At 45.3% G+C, this 19,902-nt stretch overlaps 1 protein-coding gene and 1 pseudogene across 1 annotated transcript in view; one reads left to right on the top strand and one right to left on the bottom strand.

The window, feature by feature from the left end:
• LOC142590706 (inactive CLIP domain-containing serine protease A3-like) overlaps positions 1-3,093 on the top strand; it is a 113,883-nt gene extending 110,790 nt beyond the window's left edge. Inside the window, exon 8 of the mRNA XM_075703122.1 lies at positions 713-3,093. Coding sequence (XP_075559237.1) covers positions 713-904 — 192 coding nt within the window. The 3' untranslated portion in view covers positions 905-3,093. The remainder of the gene's footprint in view (positions 1-712) is intronic.
• Positions 3,094-11,948: 8,855 nt separating this feature from the next.
• LOC142591624 (uncharacterized) lies at positions 11,949-13,155 on the bottom strand (annotated as a pseudogene).
• Positions 13,156-19,902: the final 6,747 nt, after the last annotated feature.

The following is a 19,902-nucleotide window of genomic DNA, read 5'->3' as shown; positions in this document are numbered from 1 at the left end:
CCGGGGTAGTTGGAGATGTATGGGAGAGGCCTTTGCCCTGCAGTGGGTGTAGCCAGGCTGATGAAGATGATGATGATGATGATGATGATGATGGTGATTATGATGATGATATTGAGGCTGCTGTCTTGAAACAAGAACTCGCCATTATTTTGTGCAGCAACCCACACATCACCCACAACCAGTAATGCCCTGGGTAAACCGTTAAACAAGAGTGCTGAAATTATGGAGTGCCTACCAGGCTGCGAAATATCCCTGCTAATTAGTCATGGGAATATCGCAATAACGGATGGACTTAGTCTAAGTAAAAAGTGACAGACGCAATACTCCTCTGATATTCTCATTTATACGTATAAAATTCGTTTATTTTTGAACTCATTTTTCTCATTACGTTGAACTAATGGCACAGTATTGTTACACTTAATAACCACGACATTTATTTTGTACATTCAGTGAGTGCAATTATTTATTTCCTAAATTTACACAATATTTTGAAGGTCTTCGGATATTTACGTGGGCGGCATTTCTTGCACACTTTCTGGTCGCTGCGTCCATGCTCCCATTTGCTTTTCGTACTGACTCCCAATTTGGAGAAATTCTTGAATTGTAGTTTACAGCATTTCTTCTGGTGCGCTGAAAATTTAAGCGTTGAAAATGAAGTGGTGCTGTTTTACCCTAAACAAAGCACATCGCACACTGAATTTGGGAATTGCAGGGAGACGACGGTGGGCCCCTGGTGTGCAAGCGCAACAGTGAGGGACGCCCCATGCTCGTGGGTCTGGTCTCGTACGGCGACCTGCCCTGCGGCCAACTTGGAGTGCCAGCAGTCTACGCGGATGTGACCCAAAACATGGCGTTTATCACTGAGGCGACGGGTCTGCCTCGAGAGCGCTTCACGAAAGCATAGAGGGCACGGCAAAACAAGAAAAGAGATCAACAGGTTGATGCTGATCTGTAGTTGACAACAATGTGTATGGTGCCGAACATCGAAGCACAGGGATGGATGACATCGGGACTGGTTCTTGGACTACCTGAGAATTACTACGCTGCATACTGTACAAAGGTTGCACGGACATACCTAGCGTGAATGTACGCTCGACATTGTGGCATAAATGCAGGAAATGTGCACGCAGGACAAGGGGTGGTACCGTTGTCAAACACATTTCAGTTACCTTCGATAAGCGCACTATGGTGTACATCCTGTTGAACTAATTAACAGGCGCATGTTGAGTTACCCCAACTTCATATGTGTAGCACATTTGTCCTGATAATGTAAAAGCGCTGATGGTAACACATTTAATGAAACGGTTGCCAATAAGTATAAATTTAGCTGCTGCCATCACCCATCTGTGTTTTGGTTCAGTAACCAATATAAAAATAGAAAACATCATTCCAGTAGTCGTGCTGTCACTTACAGCCTACTGTGGAAAGTTCTAGCGAAGCCTTAAGAGGAAGCTTTAGCTCGAGTGATCCTTTCTAAGTACATGTAAAAGGAGAATTCGTTTTTCTCGGCAACCACTGCGCCAAATTTGAAGAAGTTTGTTGCATTTAAAATAAAACCGCAAATCTTGTAATTTTGGTTTTGAATTTTTATTTAAGCCATAAATTTTTTATAAATAAGCGGCAAAAATTGCAAATTTCCAGAAAATGAAACTATCGAGTTTATAACTGTGTAACTCAGCAATGAAAAGTGATCTGACAATGATATGAAGTGCATCTAATAATACATTTAAAGCGGAGGAAATTTATATGTTGGACACCGAATCTAGAAAACTCTTCTAATACGGAAATACCGCTTTTGCAGAACCCTCGTAGACAAAGTAACTTCATGCAACATATAAGATGACATAACAAATTTGTCCGCTTTCAATGGTCTAAAGGATGCCGTTTACACAACCGCGATACCTCTTGATTCAGAGCCATAAACGTGGAAACTTCGTGCGTCTATACTTTTGAAACTTTCGAAATTTTCAAAATCTTTAAAAAAATCAACCTTAAATCAAAATTCCGCTTCCAACAGTCACTATAATTTAGCTTTCTCTCAAATGCAACAAATCTTGTTGAAATCGGTCCGGGGCTTTTCTCAGAAAAAAAGTTCTTACGTTTTACATGTATTTGAACAGGCCGCGTCGGAGTTTGGCCCGAGCTAAAGCTTCCTCTTAAGTTCATGGGCGCTTTCCACAGAGCACTAAAGAGTTGATTGCACATGAACTCCTACGTAGAATGAACGCAATCTAACATTCTGTGAGCCAGATGAAGCCAAATATATGTAGCATATGAACATTTCTGGTATACCACAAAATGTTACCTTAACACTTTTTGATTGCGGCATTTACTCAACTCTGCGGCAGGGTGTCAGCGCCTGAAATAAGTAAAGCTAAAGTCCGAAAGACGGACTCAAAATCAACTTCCTGAAATCTGAACCAAGGCCTTCGTTCTGACCGAGGTAAGACAAAAAATTTCCTCTTGAATTAATAGCTATCATTTTGGCGTGACGATCGCAATAAAATAAAATGCTCATATTCAAGTTAGTGACGACTTCTGCCTAATTGTCCACTGGTATTTATAAAAAAGGCTATTAATGATGTGTTTAAGAAATGCAGTTTCTACGATAGCATTTTACCATATTTGTGTATGTCCTGTGAGACAAGGTATACCTTTTTGTTTTCTTATCTTTTATGCATTTATATCCAGTAACCTCACGGTAAATGGCATTCATGTGTGGGGCTACGCTCTCCTTTTTTAAAAGGCGGAAATCCTTTTAGACCATGGCTGTCTATCACACCATTCACCACTTCATAAGTAGTTGATTTTTCTTTCGACAACAAAACATTGCACTTAGTATCTTTATTTCTAATAGTTAACATGGTGTTTTGTCGTATTCTATTTTCATGAGTGGAAATATCAGCACAATGCATTCTTGCGCATATGGTATACATGTTGAAAGCAAGATAGCGAGAAGATTTTCATTACATTTGCTATTTGCATTGACCATGGATTGATGATAAGGATTTTATCTTTAATTGTTATACATACAGAGACATCATTGATTTTAGTGTCCCGTTTTCTGTTCATAAAAAAAGTAAGGAAAAACTGCCCAAATGTGTATTATTTGAGTATGTAAATAGGACATACTGTCAGCAAAGAGGACTACCAACTTCTTTATTTGTTCGCATTGTTCGTCGTCTGGGTCTTATACCTGTGCCACATGGGTGCAGAAAGTGGCATTCAGTAGTTAAGGCCTTGAGTTCCTCAATAACATTTCTGTCGGCGGAGCTGCCATGCGTAAAATTTAAGGACGTTTGACCCAATGATGTCGATGACAGTGTCTTATGAAGTAAGCAATGTTAGGGCATGAATGAAAAAATAAATATGCCTTTACAAGTCCAAACTGTCCTAATAAACAACGAAATATAAAACTAAGCATACTATGATACAGTTAGCTTGAGTTTCTTGTTGTCTTTTAGAATCGACCACAGTAACTGTGGCCAATGTATGTCAAATCCGAAGCCCAGGAACGAAATGGGGCCTGCCGCAGGAAGACGGTCGCAACGCCAACCTGAGAAATTTCGCCTTATCACGTGGAGTCCATGAACACAAAGACTGCACGTGAACATCCTGCGTGCCACGAAAGACTTACCGTGCAACAAATATAACCCATCCCCACGTGACATTCGTCTGTTTCACAGGTTGCCAACCTTTTGCGCAACTTCGCTAGCTGCAACAGTCCTCGTCTTCTCAAAGATTCTCACGTGTTCTCTCACTCGCAGCTTCACCCGACCGACATCACACCTGCGCGTCGCACTTCATCTCGTCATAGCCATTCAAAAGCTGTTTATCCCCCTCCAGCTGGCACCACCGCTCATCTTAACTCTTTCTTCGTTAAAACAGCGAAAGGCTGGAATCACCTACCTGACCGATCGGTGCACCACTCTAGTCATTCATCGTTCAACGTATTCGTTGAAAATATGACCTAAATATACCCACCCCTCATGTAAAACCCTATATGGGGTATTTTAGGTATGAATAAATTATTAAATAGAAAGGTTTCATTCTCGTAAAAGTGCCAGTTGCACTTCAAAATTATGTGCAAATATTTTATTACAGGTTTAAACGTTTCAAATACATTACTTACACTGAGAAATACATACTATCAACGATGTGGCTTGCGAAGCTACGGCATCGAGAGTACGCATATTTCAGTCGAATGAGTTCTGGCGAACGCATTAAATAACGAATGGCATCACGGCGAATGCCCTTTGATTTGCTCGTGTGACACCACGCAAATGACATTAACTAATAAGGCATTATGAAGTTAATGCCATTTTCTGTGCCCGTGTGGCACGGGTATTAAGTGATGGGGGCGACGTGTGTCAACATGTAATAAAACACTTGTGGGTGAGCGCGCGAAAAAACGTTGTAGGGACCATAGCAACGTGATAGAAAATTCGCGAACAGTCTTCGAGAAGACAACCAGAGGATCCACGGAAAGCAGAAAAGTAATGACACCGCTTTCAAATCCGCAAAAGATGTGAGCCGGTTACAGGCAATTTAGTGTGCAGCTGTTGCCCATGTCAATCTCACCTTGCGCTTACTTCAACGGTAAGTACAGAGAGGCTCGGAGCAAGGTGTTCATAGGTAAGATTGGTTCACACTAATTATAGATAAAAGAGGGAAAAGCCGACGACGTCATGACACGATAAATTAGGTGCCAAAGTATAACAAGACGCAAAGTAATGTTCCATTAGAGATGGTCGGCGGAAACATTTATCAAAAGCCCATGGTTATGTCCACTTCCGGCTACCTCAGGGGACCAACTGCAATGCATGCTCACTGACCTGAAGAGGCAAAGCCGAAGGGTGGGTCTAAAAATTAATCTGCAGAAAACTAAAGTAATGTTTAACAGTCTAGGACGCGAACAGCAGTTTGCGATAGGTAGGGAGGCACTGGAAGTAGTAAGGGAATGCATCTACTTAGGACAGGTAGTGACCGTGGATCCGGATCATGAGACTGAAATAATCAGAAGAATAAGAATGGGCTGGGGTGCGTTTGGCAGGCATTCTCAGATCATGAACAGCAAGTTGCCATTATCCCTCAAGAGAAAAGTGTATAACAGCTGTGTCTTACCAGTACTCATGTACGGGGCAGAAACCTGGAGGCTTACGAGAAGGGTTCTACTTAAATTGAGGACGACGCAACGAGCTATAGAAAGAAGCATGATGAGTGTAACGTTAAGGGATCAGAAAAGAGCAGATTTAGTGAGGGAATAAACGCGAGTTAATGACATCTTAGTTGAAATCAAGAAAAAGAAATGGGCATGGGCAGGACAAGCAATGAGGAGGGAAGATAACCGATGGTCATCAAGGGTTACAGAGTGGATTCCAAGGGTAGCAGGGGGTAGCAGGGGGTAGCAGGGGGCGGCATAAAGTTAGGTGGGCGGATGAGATTAGTGCATTGGTACATGACCGCAGTAGGTGGAGAAGTATGGGAGAGGCCTTTGCCCTGCAGTAGGCGTAACCAGGCTGATGATGATCATGATGATGGTTATGTGCTGTTCCGCCATTCAGTAAGCCAGTTTGTCAGGCGCTCATGATCCGTAGCAACCTTGTGTTTAGTTGATAATTAGTGGAGAACTTCAGCTATGATGCGAGACGAGAAGCACTACGTTTGGAAGGCAACAGCAGAGCATCTGCATAAAACTGAATCATATTGCAGACGTGAAAGCAATACCTGTAGCATGGCAGGTATGAACGAGTGTGCTGGTCTGAAGGGCGCAACATTGTGGCGAGACTGATATAGATCCTCTGCGCTGATGTCGTATGGATTCAGAAGACATCGAGTTCAACGCGCAAAGGCTGTTTCAGATGTTGCTACTGCAGTGAAAGGAATCAGTGGACTCCCACGTGTCTCAGTGCGATTTTTAGAGGGCTCATTTCAGACGATTGCGATTTCAACAACCCAGCTGAAGTGACGCCCAGGGTTGCCGGCTGCCAAGTACTGTGGCACAAACGAAACAATTTTTCAAATGTAACGAAAAAGACTGCTGAGGTTTGATATTATTGGCCTGTCTTTATTAGGAGGAAGTAATATGCCTCTTCTGCAATTTTGGAATGTTTTGAAATTTAAGTTTGCTTTGCAGTTCAGTGCGAAGACAGACGGCATACGTAAACAAGAGCTCTTCGCAGCTGATCGATCAGTGCTGTGTGTTGTCCCATGCTCCTTCTATGTCTGTGTTATTCTGCCTGCACTACAAGAAATTACAACATGACCTACCCACAAGCCCATATAGCTACCCTCACCGCATATGCTGTAGTCGGAATTCGGCTGCAGCGAAGTCGTCGTGTCAGCGCAGTCAGATCCTCGCGTTACCTGTGCTTAGCCTCACTTTCTGAAGAAGCGTTGTGCGTATATTGCTCGTAATTACGCATAAGCATTGCCTGCTCCCATTCATATTCTTGCATCCCACGTAGCTGCAAGTCCCAACCCAAAAGTCCATGTCTGCCCCTGAAGGAAGCCGCAAATCATTTGTGCGTGATTACTTAGCATGAAATGGAATTTGTTTTGAAAACTTCCATCTTAACGCTAACCTGTTTGGTCATTAACTGCGCTTGTGCTGTAATTATGCGTAGAAATCTTCTCTGAATGTTTTTAAATGCGCAAAAGCTAAGAATACAATATTAAGGGGCAGCCTTTCCGTGTGTACGTAGCATCGTAGCATTTTAACAGACATGGATGTCGTCTACGTTCTCGTCATGTGTCTCGCACTGTTAGTGTGGTGTGAATCTCTATCAAGAACCTTAAATCAATATGCTGCGCAGAACGTAGGGTGGTGGCGTAGCCTCTTGACGAACATTAAATGCGTTGTAAGGAGTACGTTTGTTTGTTAAATAACAAAACAGGGTGCTAGAATTTCGTATTCGCAGTGGCAAGCGTAAAGCAGGAAGCTATCAAATCTATCGCCCAATATCGTTTACATGCGTGTGGTTCTAGCTCCATCAGCACGTTACCTTAAAGCGGAGCTGAATACCCCAGATTACCGCAAAGCTATGCAACTAGTGGAGAGGTTATCGTTCTTTCCCTAGGAACTAAGGCAAGGATCCTAATCTGTTAATGTACTCACGTAGGTAACCTGTGTTAGACCAGTTTTAGAGTATGCTAATAGGAACCATTTCAGTTTCACTGAATCACCAAAAATATGAAACTGCAAGGGAAGCCTCAAAGTACACTCTAATCAGGTAAAATCTAATCTGGTATTCGTGAACGGACTGTATTACCGAAATTTGACGCTTGGTTAAGTTGCTTGCAATAACCCAGTGCTCGAAACAGTGAAGTCTCATTCATTTTCATCCTTTTGAAAAGCTGCTTGAATGTCATAAGGATACTACGTATTGTTCTGAGGGAAAGTCTTCAGTATTCACATTATCTCTGAGGCTTTATAAGAGCTTTCTTTATGAACAGCAACGGAATCAAGAGAGAGCAAGGAGAGGAAAAGCAGGGAGGTCAACCAGACGAGCGTCTGGTTTGCTACCCTACACGGCGGGTAAGGAAAAAGGGGCAATAGAAAGAGGAATAAAACTGCTTCCCTCAGCAAGATACCTCTGTATCGTATCGTCACGTGTGCCTTCTGTATGTGCACTAGCTATCAACAGTAGCAGCCAAAACCACCCACTGTCTCTGTCGCCTTTCACATACTTTTCTTGGTTTTGTAGGCTTAGGTCTTTATCTCTGAGCATTTTCTCTTGTAGCCGAGGTGAATTCGTCCCAAAGATGATTTGGTCCTGAACAATGCCGTCAGTCAAAATACCAAAGTTGCAAAGCGACACCTGTTTCATTACTTCTCGCAGGAATAGCTCTGACGGCTCAGCCTCAGCCTGTAGGCGTGTTCGGAACACATACCTTTCATGGACTTCATTTTCTTGTTCGACGCAGTGCTCCTGGAACTTCGCGACGACTATCTCGTAGTCGTGCCTGTCGACTTCTTCAGCAAACGAGAAGTTGTTTGCTGAAGAAGTTGCTGAAGTTTATGCCTAAATAAAACCACTTCTGACTCGTTTGACTCTCTTGAATACTTCTATTGCGTCTTCACCGGCTATGCTGAACAGGACTGTTGTCTTTGCTTCTTGGGACATGCACTTGGCAAGGCAGGTTGTCTTTAGAAACAGCTCAAACCGTTGTGTGAACGACTTGCAGTTCTTCGCACTTGAAAAACACAACAGGAAATTTCAGTCTGTCATATTTTGGAACGTTGTTTCTGTCGTTCTTTTGTCTGACGTTGTCTGGTGTTGTCTGTAGTGTGACGTCCTGTAGTGTAAAGTTCTGTAGTTTTTGATGAATATTTAAATAAAAATTGACAGAGACCTCTTTAAGGCTATGTAAGTTTGTTAGTACAAAAAAGAAAAACATGAAAAAAAATAACTTCCCCGCCGAGGATTCGAACTTCGGACCTGAGGATTTCAAGCCCAGCATCTTACCACTGCACCAGCCCGAACTTTTTTTTTCCTGTATTACATGGAAAAGAGAACTGAAGGTCTATTACAAAGTGGACACAACTACACACTTAAAACTCAGGCAAACACCCACATGTATCCAACAAGTGCATCCAGTCTGGCGGAGTTTCCTGCGCAGCGTACACACTTCTTACATAAGCAGCACTTTCGCGAAAGAAGGACTTTGTATATCGCCGGCTTTCGGCATGGTGATCACACAGTCTACTTCTCCATAGGCGATGTAAACCAAGTACTATGAATATGTCATAGGGAGGACCACCCGTAACCTTAAACGGTAGAAACCTAATTGTATATGGAGTCATGTCAATGTCATTTCTAAGCGTCCGTTGGAGAATGTCCCAAAAAAATACAGCGTCCCTACAGTCTAGAGGCAGTGATCTATGGTTTCGGCACATGGACAGAGCCGACTGTTTGTTGACCACGGCACAAAGCAACCCCTCGAATTCAGCCAAGCTTCAGCAGGGAGTGTTCCCGAATCTAATTTAAAGAAAAATATTTTTACTCCAGGAGGTACACACATTTTTCGGAAGCGCTTAAGTACATCCTGATAAGGTCGGCTTAAATAAGGTGCACGATACAAAGGATCTGGGGAAATAGTCCACCAGGGCCGCAGAAATTGCTTTTCGACTCGCAGTGAACACGTACTCCAAGGCTGAATCTAACTTTCAAGAAAAGAAATGTGTCAACAACCCACTTGAGAAAGCCCCAGGGAGCCTGTGGGACATATTTGGCATTTGATGACACTGCTATATTAGAGATATAATGAACTAAACGGAGTTGCAACATTTCATGCAAATATGGGGGGTCATTGTCTCGGAAGAAAAACAGGCGTGAAACAATTTGCCTGACGAAGAGGTGGACTAAACCTCGACCACCACTTTCAAGGGGGAGGAACAGATTGTCGCGCCGCATCGATTCAGAACTCGAACTCTAAATAAATGTTGCAAATACGCGAGGCAGTGCCCGAAGGGGAATTCGTGAGCCGTGCAGTACTTGCAGCACATACATAAGACAGGAAGCTAAGCACACGTTGCACACTTCAGCACGAAAGAAGATCAACAAATTCCACCCTCGCCATAATTCACTTTACGTTGTATTTTGCCAACTTCTCCCGACCAATGAGCGTTGCTATTTTTATACTGTGAGAGAGGCACACCTAAATAACGCAGATCTTCTTTCTATTGAATGCCTGCGTAATGTGATGGCATTGTGGCCCATAATTCAAACCAAAAACCTAAACTTTTTTCAATGTTAACGCTTGCACCAGAAGCCGCACAAAATTCTTCTGTAATTGCAAGAGCAGTCTTTAGACTCTTTTTATCTGTACAAAAAAAGGCCACGTCGTCTGCACACGCAAGAACCCGAACCTCATTAGTCAGTAATTTAAACCCTTGGAAATTTTGTTCTTTAAGAATGCTCCTACAAAGTGGTTCTAAATACAAGCAGAACAGAAGCGGTGACAAAGCGCATGCTTGTCGTACTGATGATGCAAGCCAAATCGAATCGGAGAGAGAGGCATTCACTATGAGCTTTGTTGAACCATTAGCATAACATATCCTGACACCTCTAAGGTGCAGGGATACGATATTTATATGCTCTAGTACAGTAAACAGGAATGAGTGATTCACCCTGTCAAATGCCTTAGCCAGCTCTAGCTGCACCATTGCCACCTGTACAAACCCCTCACCTACACACTCTAGCAAAGACATCGCAACATGAATGTTCGTCTGAATGGAGCGGCCCCTGATGCCACATGTTTGATGATCACCGACCACAGATCTTATTACAACATGCAAACGGTTAGCTAATACCTTAGCAAAAATTTTATAATCAACATTGCATAAGGAGATAGGCCGATATCCGTCAACTTTTTGCAATTTTGTCTCATCATCGCTTTTGGTTATAAGGATGGTCTGTCCTTCGTACATTGTGGCGGTTAGGTACCCTACTTCCAAGGCCTCACGGTACACCTGAAGTAATAATGGTGATAAGAGGGAACGAAAACACTCATAAAATTGGCACCCGGTCCGGATGGCACCCGGCCATCCGGGCCGGGTGCCTTGCCCTTCGCTAACAAATCGATGCTTGGAGTTACCTAATTATTATAAATGTTTTCATTTGCATAATTGTAATAATCCTGATTTAACTGGGGCAGCAACGATACAGTTTTTTTGTCAGCATCTGTATCCAATATCTCATGGTCTCGAAATCGCTTTCGATAATGGTCGAAAAACGCTTTAGTTATTATAGTAGGCTAATTAACAATGATTCCATCCTACTCTATATTTGTTTCGACAGTGCGTGTCGGCTTTCATCACCAAGGGCCCTACTGTAAGGCTGTTCTTCCAGGAAACGCTGCTCTCGCGCACGCACTAGTGCACCTCTGTATTTTTCTGCGTTCAAAGCTTGTAACTGTGCCTTGACCTTATAAATATCATCAATATGTTGACCCGGATGTAGGCATTCAAGCTCATGCAATTCACTCAGACGGTTATACAATGCTTTGTAATTATTCTTTTTTTTCAAAAGTCAATATTGATGATTCTTCAATAGCTATAATTTTAACTTCCTGTTTGAATAATTCCCACACAGCAAAGAGTGGCAAGTCCGGCACGACACGACCTATAAGCTCAGTAACACGATTTAAGAAACACTCACGCGAAAGTAATTGGTTAATAAACTTCGAAAGCTCCCAGCACATACGCCGACTTTGATACCAACGGCTGCCAAAGGATGCTGAGACTAGGCAATGGTCACTAAAGTATATAGGGTGCACAGTATAACCATGAATAAGAGGTAGCGCGCCAAGTCAAACGTAAATTTGATCAAGCCTTGCATGCGAGGTACCCTGGAAGTGCGTATATCGACATCCCGCCTTTTCATTTTCTCCAATGTCCACAAGCTGATGATCACATATCAGGCGTTGGAATGCATCACTACTTGGATCATGTCTCAGCTTTAGGGACGTACGATCTTGCGCGTTACATACACAATAATATCTCCAAAGAGTACCAATGCACGATCAGTACAGAAATGATGTTCTAGATATAAGAAGAAACACTCGCGTTCACGTAACTTGTTCGGAGCATAAACACACACAAATCTAAAGCTCATACCACTGATATCAATATCGCTGCAGATTTGGCGCTCTTCCCTATCTGTAAACAAATGTAGCAAATCACATGGTAAATGTTTTCTAACAAATAACATACAGCCTGCGGAAACGCCTACTGCGTGGCTGACACAAACATTATAGCCAGATAGGAATGGAGATAGAGCTACTTCTGTGTTTTCGTCCGATTCAGTCCTTGTTTCTTGGATAGCAGCAATATCTAATATTCTATTGCGTAACAAATGAAGAAGCTGTACTTGCCGTCGCTTATTTCGTAAGCCACGGGCAGTTAAAGTACGAAAATGGAAGGGAAGAGCGCCCGCCGTGATTACCTATGTAGGTGCAGTGTGTAAACGCTGCTCCAGAGATGCCCCACTCCCTTCTTGAGGAGGTGATGCATTATGTACCTTTTGGTGCACGTTAACACAAAGGACATCTGCAGGAGTAGGCGTTCCCCGGAGCGGTTTTGTCAACTTTGACACTTTGAAAACGCGAGCCTCCTTTTGCGAGGGCGATGGATTGTAAAATGGGGCTGGACGCTTCTTAGTGGCCTTGCACGTCGATCCAGATTCCACTGAAGGGGGGCGATCTTGAACTGGTGGCGATTCTGCCCATGACACAGTTGGTTCGTCGTCAGGCGCCTTAGTCTCATCCTCGCTCGCAGGCATCTGGCTGTGGCTAATGTCCCCCGATGATGGCTTAATCTGTTGCCGATGAGTCTCAGGGAGTGTTGCTCCAGTTGCATCCACAGCATCGCTCACGTCCATTAGATGATCGGTGATGGTATCATCCTCAGCTGGTCTATTTCCACGAAGCTTGTCAGCGTAGGTTCCAACGCATGCATCTGCAGGGTGACCGTAGCGATGACAGTTACTGCAGCGTGGTGTTCTACATTGTCGCCGGATGTGCCCAACTCTGTTGCACCGGAGGCAAAGTGATGGTCGGCCAGGTACCAAGATAAGGCACTGGTGGCCGTATATGCTCAACAGATGTTGCAGATTACTGGCAGAAACTCTATTTTTCAATGTGAACGCTACGTCTTGATCAGTCACTTGCCAGCCCTCCATGCCGTCACACCGCCACATTTCACTCGTGATGGACTGCACTGTGCCATATGGCTCTAGCGCTTCAACAATCCGTCTCTGTTGAGGTGTGGGGGAAGCCAAAGAAGCTTCATCTTGATATTCTTGCATTCCGGGTCTATGATAAGGCACTTGAGGCCCTTCACGAACAACTCGCCTTTGTCGACAAGTTTCTGTTTCACGATGCTGTTAACACATGTCACCACAACAAATGGCTCATCTGGTATTGTCCAGCGCCTAGGATATCAGTTGCATTTCGCACTGAAAGGAGAGCATCGCGAAAGTCCGGGGCCCGATACGGCCGCCGTGCCAGGTCAGCATGCAGGAAAACTGAATTGAGAACGGTGTTGCCAGTCGGTAGACGAGGAAGAACGACTTTATAATTACCGGAATCAGTAGTTGACGGTGGGTGCGATCCTCGGCCGAGGGCAGATGCGCTGTTTCCAGCGGAGCGCATCGCAAACGTGGCCGTTCGAACAAGCCTCTTCTCTCGTCAACAGCCCGAACTTTTTTGTCTATTGCATGGAATTATGAGTAATGTCAAACCAATACTGTTACGTGACATTTCAATATACATGAAAAACAAATGCACACATAGTATGCAGTCCAATGAAAGTTCGAAATTCTGGCAAACAAGCACGAGCGTCCAGACGCGAAATCCATTCAGGTATGGGATCGAATGTAGCAATCACACTACACCTGTGAGCAATCCCTTCTCGGAAGATAGACCTTGTCGAGCGAGGCGGGTCAGCATGTCTATCGATAATTCGACTTCTCCATAATGAGTGGAGTCCTAATAACATAAACAAATCATATTGTGTATTACTGGCTGTCTGTTTGAAAGGAAGGAACCGGATACCATAATATGCGAGATGAAAGTATTTTTTGATAGTTCTTTGTAAAATGACCCAAAAATTAAATGCGTCACGACAAAGAAAAAATCAATGTTCTATTGTCTCGGGTTCATTTCAAAGTTTACAATTTGTATTCCAGCGTACAGAGAGTCATTTTTCCTGAACCCACGCTGTAACTGGCAGGGTGGAGGTGTGCAGCTTAAAGAAAAATGTTTGCTCTGCTGGTGTAATGCACATTCTATGGACACGGCAAAGAACAACTTGACCAAACCCGCCGTGGTTGCTCAGTGGCTGTGGTGTTGGGCTACTGTGCACAAGGTCGCGGGATCGAATCCCGGTCACAGCGGCCGCATTTCGGTGGGGGCGAAATGCGAAAACACCCGTGTACTTTGATTTAGGTGCACGTTAAAGAACCTCAGGTGGCCCAAATTTCCGGAGTCCTCCACTACGGCGTGCCTCATAATTAGAAAGTGGTTTTGGCACGTAAAACCCCACAATTAATTAACAACTTGACCAAATAGAGACAGATACGGCTTTGGTACGGGCGTTCAGGGAAGAGGTTATCTATAAGCGCTACATTTAGCCACGTGCCATGAACGGTAAACAAATATTCAAGGGTGAATCTGGCTTTTAAGAATAAAATAGTGTCGACAAGTTCCTTTAGGAAGCCCCATTACTGTAGTCCTTGAGCACAGTTTGTCGTGACAAAAAGAAAATGGAGGTGTGACGCAAGACGTGCTCGATTAACTATGAGAAGGAATGGATGACGGACATTTTTAAGGTACAATAAGCGCATGACCAATTGTCGCACAAACAAATGCACAAGACTCAGGCCTCCCTTCTCAAGCGAAAGAAAAAGGTTGTCCCTTCTCATGGCTTCCCATGATGAATGCCAAGTAAAACATGGAAATATTCTATGAAATGGTTGAACATGGACACGCGAGCAGTCCAAGACCTGCAGAACATAAAGAAGCTTAGAAGCGAGAAATGTATTGCATGCCTTAGCTCTCGCAAAAGTTGGAGAGATCACGTCCCTGCCAGGTAGTCACCTTTCGACGGATAGTGGTTGACGTGAAAGTCGAATGAGGTTCACTATTATGGAAGTCATCGAAAGGCACACCAAGGTATTGCAACAGAGGCAGATTCCAATGAATATTTGCTAATACAGAGGGAGTGAGCACCCACATGCCTAGCCAAAAGGCTCTGCATTTGTCAAAATTTACACTAGCTCCTGCAGTCTCACATAAACGCAAGAGAGCGTTTATTGCCTTGTTAATGCTTGGCTTATCGACGCAAAAGAAAGCAGTGTCATCTGCATAAGCTCGCACTTTTATTTCCTCATCTGCATAGCTGTATCCTTTAATGCTCGAGTCACAAACCACGCTTAAGCAAAGCGGTTCTAAGTATATGGCGAAGAGTAAAGGCGAGAGCGGACCACCCTGACGAACGAATGACTGTAGCTGTATTATATCTGAGACGTTACGGTTCACAATTAACCTTGTAGTGCAATGTTTATAAGAAAATGTTATACCATTGTATAATAAATCCTCTAACTGATGATGTCGCAGTAGTTGGAACAAAAATCGTGCTGAACCTTAAAGGCTTTGGCGAGGTCCATCTGCAGAAGAGCTACTTGTTCCATGCTACCCTATATGCACTCATGGACTGAACGTGCGATATGAACATTTGTCTGCGTAGAGCGACCTCAAATTCCGCATGTTTGATGGTCACCTACTAATTTAGTAATGACTTTCTGTAACCTATTTGTCAGTACTTTTGCAAATATTTTGTAATCGACGTTACATAATGGCATCGGCCTATATACGTTTACTTTCTTTATTACTTCATTACCAGTGCTCATTGGTATTAAGGTTGTGTCACCCTGATAGACAGGTGAAGGAAGCTCACCATATTTATAGTCTTCCTCGAGAGGTTGCACAAGAAAAGGACAAAGGAATTCCTGAAATTTTATCTAAAATTTAGCGCTAAAGCCATCAGGCCAAGGCGTCTTGTTTCCCTGGAGCGTTCCCACGGAAAAATTAATTTCTTCTCGAGTTATTGGCCCACCAATGCGGAGTCGATCATCTTGTGGTAAGTTTGCATAAGCGAAATAAACTGATCAGCTTGTTCTTCGGATCCATTCTGAGGCTTAACTGCATTGAAAATATTGTGATGCTCTTACGTGCATAGTGGTTTCACGCCTCAACAAACAGTATGCGGGGGCACCGAAGAGAAGTGAACGAAGAAGACGACGTGTGGCTGGCAAGCTGAATCTCGACAGGCACTCAGCTGATCGAGGCCATCGCATCTAACGCTACGCGGCTTCAAAGTAACGCCTTTTGTGGGCGTAACAGAGAGGTGGAGGTGCTGGGTACGACACAACGTACCACGGAGTCGCAACATCTAGAACTTCGCCGGAGCTGTCGCCTTGCCGGTCTCTTGCCAACGACTTTCTCTATGGCTCAGGATGGAGGTGGACAAATGCCAAGTGTAGTTTCAGCTGCCCAAAGGTCAGCGCCAGTTGGACCTTTGCAGCACTACATGGAACCACGCTCGTTCGCGGGAAAAGTGGGCAAAGACGTCGACGAGTGGCTGACGCACTACGCAAGGGTGAGCCGCTACAACCGTTCGGATTCGGTCACTCAGCTTGAATATGTCGTACTCTTTCTAAGTGAGACAGCGCTGATGTAGTATGAAAACCACGAAGACTCCCTAACAGCGTGCCAGTGCTTCGTTGAGGAAATTAAGAAGCGTTTTGGCGACTCCTACGCCAAACAGAAACGCGCCGAGAGAACACTAGCTCAAAGTGCTCAAGCTCCTGGAGAAACATGCACCATATACATAGAGGAAATCCTCAAGCTGTTCAAAATCGTAAATTCGCAGATGTCTGAGGAAGACCGAGTCGGACATCTCCTCAAAGGAATTGCAGAAGATGTATATAATTTCCTCATAAGCCGGGAACAGGTTGATTCCGTCTCAGATGTCGTGCGTCATCGCTGTACGTTTGAGACGTTGAAAATACGTCGCATTGTGCCTAAATTTTGACGCCTGGCGAATGTGACAACCGTTGCCAGCGTCGATGAGAGCCCGTCCGCCGATCTTTCGTCTACTATACGGCAGATCGTGCGTGAAGAGCCGCGACACATGGCGCCTGCCGCACCCTGCGCTTCCTGGCAACCGGCGGTATGTGTCACAGACGTCAACCACAGAGGAGCTCCATGGCCACGTGAGGGCGCACTTACGCCCGAACACCGACCTGCAGAACACCCTCGCTCCAGCAGGTTTGCACGCAGACCGATCGTTCTTCCTGTGCAGCAGGCACAGCCGCATCGCTCTGCTACAGAACCCCCCACGGCTGAGCGCTTCGAAGGGCAGTTCATCGATCGTCGCTTACCTGTGTGTTATAGCTGTGGCGACTTGGGTCACATTGCCAGGCACTGCAATCACCGCCAAGCACCGAGGTTCGACCGATCGACGATGTCTAAGCGGTACTGCGCTCCTCTGGGCGAAACATATTCGCCCTCGCGCACATATTTAGGAAGCTTGCCTCACCAGCACCCGGAGCAGCTGCGGGACCGTTCTCCAGCATCCGATCGCAGCTTGACACCACCACCCGCTCCTCGTGTAAGCCGATCGCCCTATCCGCGGCGTCGATACCCGTCGCCACCTCCGGAAAACTAGCCAGCGCGGCTGTTGGAGGTGAGGTCGCTGGACAATCTTCGATGTCGATAGAGATACCTCCGACCATTTGTATGTTTAAGAATAAGGTGTCTGTATTAACTGACGGGGTTTCATCCATGGCCTTAGTGGACACGGGAGCAACCGTTTCAGTGATGAGTCTTGCGTTCAAAAGCCTCCTTGGACGAAAAGTGATGTTTCGCTGAGACCATGCCGATACGTTTCGCGGAGTGAGTGGGGAGTTGTTGTATCCTGTGGGCGTGTGTAATGTAGACATTGCCTTAGGTGGTCAAATATTTAACGCGGAGTTCGCTTTCCTACCTCATTCTACGCATAACGTAATCCTGGGCCTTAATTTTGTGAAACTGTGTGGTGCCACCGTCGACTGCAAAACGGGTGTAATCATTGTAAGTACGAGCTTTTCTGCTGCGTTAATGGAAAGCCCACCGCATCGTGAAAGTGTGCTTTGTGTATCTCGGGATACAGTTGTGCCTCCGTTATCCGCAACGTGTGTTTTAGTTGCCTGTTTCCCTACCACCGACGGAACGTTTGACGCTACCGTGGAGCCCGTTCATCTGAGTTGCATCAAGAGGAATATACTGATACCGTATTGCACGCTGTCAATTGTTCAGGGGCGCACTAACTTATGGGCCGTAAACTGTTCGAGTGAACCTGCAATACTACCACAGGGTCTGAAACTTGCCGCCTACCATAAAGATCAAGTGCTATCACTCGCCATTCTTACAGAGGCCCTTGATTCTGCGGATGAGCGTCATTTCGTTAATGACTGCCCTGCGGCGCACTCCTCATTTCTGACTACGGTAAACAAGTCACTCAGCACTAACCAGCGTCACGAAGTGGCGAATATTCTGCTAAAACATGCCGGCCTGTTTGACTTTTTCCAGCAAGAGGGGCCACCATTGTTTCCTCCTTCTCGTATGCACCATCGCATAGATACGGGATCCGCCCAACCGTTGCAACAGAAACCATACAGAGTCTCACCATCGGAACGCAAGGTTATCAATGACCAAGTCCACGAAATGCTAAATGAGGATGTAATGCAGGAATCATGTAGCCCGTGGGCAGCGCCAGTGATTCTGGTTGGAAAGAATGATGGTACATGGCGATATTGTGTTGACTACCACCGCCTCAACACCATCACTTAAAAGGACGTATATCCTCTTCCGCGTATTCATGATGCTATCGACTGCCTCTCATCAGCGTCTTACTTTTCGTCTGTTGACGTGACGTCGGGGTACTGGCAGATTCCTATGCACAATGCAGAGGAGAAAATGGCATTTGTAACACCAGATGGACTTTTTAAATTTAATGTGATGCCGTTCGGGCTCTGTAATGCGCCTGCAACTTTCGAGTGGGAAGTATGCATGTGCTATCTAGACGATGTAGTGATTTTCGGGCGCACGTTCAGTGAGCACAACGCACGTCTCGATCATGTGCTAGACTGCTTGGACAAAGGGAGTTTGGTGCTCAACTCGAAGAGGTGCCATTTTGCAGAGCGCCAAACACTCGTTCAGGGACACCTAGGGTACAAGGGCGGTATACGACCTGATCCAGCGAAGACTGCTACGGTGGAAGCCGTCAAGCAACCTCGCCATGTAAAAGAGCTACGCAGTTTCCTAGGGCTTTGCTCGTACTTCCGCCGGTTTACTCTTGGATTTGCCAACATCGCGTATCCGCTGACATGCCTCCTCCAGAAGGGCGTTCCCTTCGAATGGACTCTTGAATGTGAAGCTAGTTTTGGTGAGCTGAAGTCTCGTCTGACGTCCCATCCCATTCTCCGACACTTCGACCGACAGAAGTTCATACGGACGCTAGCGGTATTGGCATCGGCGCTGTCCTTATTCAACGCGTCGACACCAAAGAACACGTCGTCGCCTATGCAAGTCGCTCTTTAAGTAAGTCAGAGAGTAACTACACCGTTACAGAGCAAGAATGTCTTGCAGTTATTTTCGCAGTACAGCGCTTCCGGTCGTACCTGTACGGGCGCCCCTTCACTGTGGTGACAGACCATCATTCTCTCGGCTGGCTGGTTAATCTCCGTGATCCGTCGGGCCGGCTTGCGCGTGGGACACTTCGTTAACAGGAATATAATTTTACCGTTTCTTATAAAAGCAGCCGCCGACACGCCGACGCTGACTGCCTCTCGCGCATGCCGCTTCCAACGACGGACAGCGACGCGGACAACTTCGACTGCTATATCGCATCACTGGAGCCGGGATTTCTTGATATAAATACCTTCAAGGTCGAGCAACAAAAAGACAGAATTTTAGAACCACTGCTTATTACTGCAAGGCAATCAGTACCATCCACTCTTTTCTGTGTTTGTGATCGGGTTCTTTACAAAAAGAACTATTTTGCTACAGGCCCACGATATCTTCTGCGGGTCCCGGAGAGTCTCCGTGTCTCCGTCTTGCGTGCTATGCATGACGATCCAACATTTGGTCATTTGGGTTCTGCGCGAACTCTCTACCGCCATCAAAAAAGGTTCTACTGGCCTAAAATGCGCCAGACGACAGCCCAGTATGTATCCAGCTGCAGCGAGCGTCAACGTTACAAGCGCCCGACGAGTGCTCCTCCTGGTCAACTCCATCCAGTGCCACCCCCCAGCACTCCCTTTGAGTAAGTTGGCATCGACTTCCTCGGTCCTTTCC

This window comes from Dermacentor variabilis, chromosome 8 (genome assembly GCF_050947875.1).
Source record: "Dermacentor variabilis isolate Ectoservices chromosome 8, ASM5094787v1, whole genome shotgun sequence".
NCBI classification, from domain to species: Eukaryota; Metazoa; Arthropoda; class Arachnida; order Ixodida; family Ixodidae; genus Dermacentor; species Dermacentor variabilis.
Note: the sequence above shows the minus strand (reverse complement) of the source record. Positions and strands in the feature narration are given on the sequence as shown.